This window comes from Colobus angolensis, unplaced genomic scaffold (genome assembly GCF_000951035.1).
Source record: "Colobus angolensis palliatus isolate OR3802 unplaced genomic scaffold, Cang.pa_1.0 Scaffold226, whole genome shotgun sequence".
NCBI classification, from domain to species: Eukaryota; Metazoa; Chordata; class Mammalia; order Primates; family Cercopithecidae; genus Colobus; species Colobus angolensis.
This window is the reverse complement of record NW_012115444.1, coordinates 2,760,713-2,766,263: the sequence shown is the minus strand read 5'-3', so window position 1 is coordinate 2,766,263 and position 5,551 is coordinate 2,760,713. Positions and strand designations below refer to the sequence as shown.

Below are 5,551 nucleotides of genomic sequence, written 5' to 3'. Positions count from 1 at the left end.
CCATTCTCCTGCCTCAGCCTACCGAGTAGCTGGGACTACAGGCTCCCGCCACCTCGCCCGGCTACTTTTTTGTATTTTTTAGTAGAGATAGGGGTTCACCGTGGTAGCCAGGATTGTCTCGATCTCCTGACCTCATGATCCACCTGTCTCGGCCTCCCAAAGGGCTGGGATTACAGGCTTGAGCCACTGCGCCCAGCCTATATTTAAAATTCTTTATTCAATTGATGTTTCAGGATATCAGGAAATTTTGAAAATGGTAAGCTCTTGATCTTCCGCTATAAGTAGAAAATGGCATTCTCATTTAGCAAATCACATAGTTCAAATACCCAGTCCCAGAACTATGCATAAACAAAGAAAGCAACGAACAAAATTAACCACACAGTTTTACTTTCAACTAATGCTACATGAAGATTAAATAGTAAACATTTAACCATAATAACATACTGTCTTTGTACCGAGAAAGCAGTGGAGAACTGTGAATGGCCTCTGATCATTATAATCAGTGTTCATTGACATTGTACTAAGCAAAACATAAATAATAGGATTAATGTTTTTGTTACATTAGTGTTTTTATGTTATTAGTAATAATAATCTGTAACATATATCTAAATAGTACCAACTACATTTTTATGAGCTGATAAGTAGTGCTGTCTTATACTCATTTATTAGGATAATTTATTCTTTATATCAAAAAGGTAAAAAAATTACTATGATTATGAACTATTAAATCTGATGTAATTTTTAAAGTAATCATCTATTTTTTTTTAATCTAATTCTTAATAATAAAACATTTCTCTCTTCAGGTACGGTACGGGTCACTGAAATATAAAGTGAAGAAGCGACCACAAGTGTATTTTTAGTCATCTACACTTCAAATATCCTAAGACAGATTATGCTAAATACATCGACTTCATCTTCTAACATGATATATTCAGGATTTACACATTAAAATGATTATTTAAATTGTGGCAGTGATGGGATTTACTTTCATGAATTTTAATCGTTTTTATTTCTTTAACAATTGCTTCCAAATATTGACTACTAAAGGCAGTTCTGCAAGATGTACTAATATGTATATTAGAAATTATAGAAAATCATGTTGTCCATTTTCAAATTCATCAACAGCATAGAGTGCCTGAGATATAAGATGAAACACAAATCCACAGTATACTTGAAAGGAGTCTTTTTATGGTTCAGGATAAATCAGCCTTTGTGATGTACTGTGTTTACTTCCTTTTGTGTTATATCTGGTAATTAAATAGGCCCCAGATCCAGCAGTGACATAATAAGGACATAATGTAAGATAATAAAGTATGTTTTATATATTCTTTAAATTTTTACTTGTATAATACTTTCTAGTTTTTCCATCATCAGCTGAAAGTTTTTGAAACAAATATTTGAAAACCAGGTATCCACACATAGCACTTTTATTCCTGACTAGTTTTGCACACTTGAAAATTGTTTACTTATTTTACAACTGTTTTACTGATGCTATCTTTATTGTTGTTTGCCGTATTCTGACATGTCAAATCTATGCCTTGAATTATATCATCTGTTTTCCTGTGGGTTTCATTTGTTAAATTCATTGGATTTTAATAATATAAAAGTATACCTAATTGTTCAGTTTTAACTATTTTTAATTATCTTCTTAACAAATAAGAAGTTGCTGTAATTAACCTATATTTAGCTATACAGAGTAGTTGAATTTAACATGTTTTTGTCAACACTAATTATGTTTTCAGTTTTTAAAAATGGTAGCTTTTGTGAAATAGAATCAGTGACCAGTATAGCACTTATATCCCTTCTAACTCATGCAGTTTTTCTCAGCCAATCCATTCACAAGCTTGGCATTGATATGTGCTGCTAGTTTATAAATTGGCTTTGACGAAAATCATTTGAATCTCTTCTGGCTGAGATAATTTGCCAATGCAAAATACAGTTGTCATTAATCCTACACATTAAAAATTATTAGAAACGTATTACTTTTTAACTTTAAATCTCAAAGAGATTTTGAGTTATCGAACTCTTAAGGCTTTTTTAGCTTGAACTGATAACTATGCATTATGAACCCTAAGTCAATACATTTTTGGTGGCAGTGATCAATAATCAAATTTGTACTTATTATGCTTGTTCAGGTAATTTATTTGACTGTTCTCTTTGTCCAAAAGATAAAATGATGAGAGAGATTTGAGAGATCTTTGATCTGTCTCCCTTTTTAGAAATGAAGCCAGCTGGTAATGTATATTCAGGACCTCTTAAGAGTATTGGCCAAGAATATAATGTTTACACGAGTATCTTGGTATAATGCATACATTGTCTCATGATAATAGTCATAAAATATTTTATGGATAATTTCACATTCTTCATATATAGCAATAAGTAAAATTAATTGTTTTTTTTCCCCAAAGTTTAATTCTGAATAATTCTATCTACTTTACCCTAACTAATTTTTAGCCTCTTCGTTTCTGGAAGGACTCTAATTTGTATTCCAAATTCCTATGAATTCTAATTGTAAATTCTTTGAAGAGAGTTTTATTTATATGACCTGGTACTAGACTTCTTAATATAACTGTTACACTTTCCTTGTGTTTCCTACTCAGAGGCAGTATCATCTGAAGTTGCCTAATAAGGTCATGTGAGTCAAGAACTTTATCTGTGGGAGCTGATTTGCACCTTTGTTGTTGTTGTTGTTGTTGTTGTTGTTGTTGTTGTTTTGAGACGGAATCTTGCTCTGTCGCCAGGCTGGAGTGCAGTGGCGCGATCTTGGCTCACTGCAACCTCCGCCTCCCGGGTTCCAGCGATTCTCCTGCCTCAGCCGCCCCAGTAGCTGGGACTATAGGCATGTGCTACCACGCCCAGCTAATTTTTGTCTTTTTCGTAGAGAGGGGGTTTAACCATGTTGCCCAGGATGGTCTCCATCTCTTGACCTCGTGATCTGTCCGCCTCGGCCTCCCAAAGTGCTGGGATTACAGGCGTGAGTCACCACACCCAGCCATTTTATCTCTTTAAAGTCTAGTCTCAGTATTAAACCTATTCTTTAGTAAACTTGTATTACTGTTCTAAACTGAAGAAATTATTTATTCCTTTGTACGTCTAGACTCAAAATGCTTCATCAAAGATAGTCTCAAAGAGGAAGTACAAGTCCTATTTAACTGTACTCTTTCACATTCACAGTGCTTCTTCTGATATCCTTCCTCACATCATTATACAGTTAATATCATTTTACTCTTTTTTCTCTTTTACATTTCTTAAATTTTGGTTCTTTTCCCTTACATGTGTTTTAGCGGGCCGTTTTCTTCGAACTTTGTCTAATTAGCGTATACATTTTTGTTTATTTTAAGACAGATCTTTTTTTGTTTCTCCTTTTAAGTCTATTGGTTTTAAAAGAGGTAAACGTATCCATAGACCACAGTGTCTTGCTTTTTCCTCTGCCAGCACATGGAGCACGGCATTAGATGCACAAATCTATTTAGGGAACTATTTCGGTAGCTGTTTGAGTTTATCCAGAAATTGCAGCTGGTATTTTATTTTGCTGTACATTTACTCAACTTGTCCATTAGTATTTAACTATTTCCAGAGTTTGTTTAGAAGTAAGAATTGACCCATTCTTTAGTTTACCATATTTTTCCTGGTATAAAAAGGAGCCAGAAATAAGCCTTATTGCTAAATAATTAATTATGTAAGCCCACCTAGGTCCTGCATAAGATCCCCCTCACATCACAATATATATATATATATATGTGTGTGTGTGTGTGTATTTGGCTAAAAAATTATACTGCCAATATTACTGCTTATAAATACTTGACTACACTGACTGATGGGACAAAATGATTAAAGTATTTTCAGGGATTGTATTCCATATGTCACCACCAAAGATTTCTACAGTGTTATAAAGTATATAAGTATTCCAAATTTCTGTGGTTAAATATTTTTTCTTTTTTTTCGTTTTTTAGAATAACCTAGTCTGTGCTTTCCAAAAATGCTTGAACTTTTATGTTGTTAAGAAATATATAATGATATCTTACATTAAGCATGAGTCTAATTTGTATTTTTAATTGGAATGGACTAAATTTTCATTTGATTATCAGGAAAATTAAGGAGTTATATATTTAAAAGCAATTTTCTGTGTTTTCTTTGTAAGTTGACTCATTTGTGAAGCAATTAGGTAAATTTTGAGAAGATCGTTGTTATTGTGGTTTGTAGTATATATTTCTTAGTAAATATCACTTAAGATTAAATTTTTCAGAAAGAAAATTATAGCTTTTTTCCCAAACTATTTTTAAGATTTAATCTTTTTGTAGTATGCTACAGATTTAATGTGTATTAACTCTTTTTTAAGCTATTGACCATGACTTAACATTTTGTCTTCTAACACCTTTTAAATCTATGTACTTCAATAGTTAAGAGAAAATAAGTTTTCCAATTTTTAATAATCTCTTTGTAAAGGCTATCTTTAAACCTAGTATGTGGGTAATTTTATAGGTGTGTTTTTTGATAACTTTAATATAAAATAAACTCATTTTATTTGTGGCAATTCACGTTTCTTTTTTTATGTCAGAGTACATATGAATTGGTATTACTTATTACTATGTGTTGATTAAATATATGCACACACTTAGGATTACAAATCACAGAGCAAATTATGAAAATCATAAACATTCTGGTATGGTCATCCATAGGATTATGAAAAAGAAATACTGAATTGTTAAATTTGGATGTTAGAAAGGGAAGATAGGAAAAACAATGAGTACAGAAATCCTCACCATCAATTTGGACTGGTTAGCTGTCTCAGGCATAAAATGTGACACAAAATTCAGATTTATGTATCCTGGAAATGTTCTGGGGTTCCATCTGTTTTAAAGTTAGACGTCTGTCTGCCTCACATTTAAGCTTTAGAGAGAAATCCTGTGTTTTAAGAAGTTTCTTTGTGTTACTTCATTATGACACATAATATGTGTTAAGGTCTTTCTAGATAGCATTTTAAATGGAATTATTTTCATTTTTATTATGAGATATATACTTGTAATGTTCTAAAGAGGTTACAAATATAAATAAAAATTCAAAAGAACACTTTTCTTAAAAAAGAGATTCACAAAACAAACATCATGTCAGAGGCTGATGAATTCTTCCCTGGGAAAACATATTACCCCTTTACCTACCCATCAGTATTTTAGTCTTAAAACACTCTCCTTATGGTCTGTCTTTGGTAATGTTTTTTAAACTGCTTTTTATAAGACAATGCTTTGAATTGAAATTTTAAAGCACAGGATTGATAATTGTAAGTGTAAATTACTAAAGGACCATGCTCAACAAAAGCAGGAAAGTCACCATGTGTACTCTGTTTACCTTACAATCCCAGATTAAGAGAGAAAAAGGCAAGCATGTTATTTTGCCATTATGTGCAAATCAAATCAGCATCTATTTTTTTAAATTCTAAAATATCCATTGATTACCTATTTTTTTTTTTTTTTTTTTTTTTTTTTTGAGACGGAGTCTCGCTCTGTCACCCAGGCTGGAGTGCTGTGGCTGGATCTCAGGTCACTGCAAGCTC

General features: G+C 32.1%; 1 protein-coding gene across 1 annotated transcript in view; it reads left to right on the top strand.

Annotated features, from left to right (window-relative positions):
- Window positions 1–5,065, top strand: part of REEP3 (receptor accessory protein 3) — a 64,289-nt gene extending 59,224 nt beyond the window's left edge. The window contains exon 8 of the mRNA XM_011944095.1: window positions 804–5,065. Within this exon, the coding sequence (XP_011799485.1) occupies window positions 804–860 (57 nt within the window). The 3' untranslated portion in view covers window positions 861–5,065. The remainder of the gene's footprint in view (window positions 1–803) is intronic.
- Window positions 5,066–5,551: the final 486 nt, after the last annotated feature.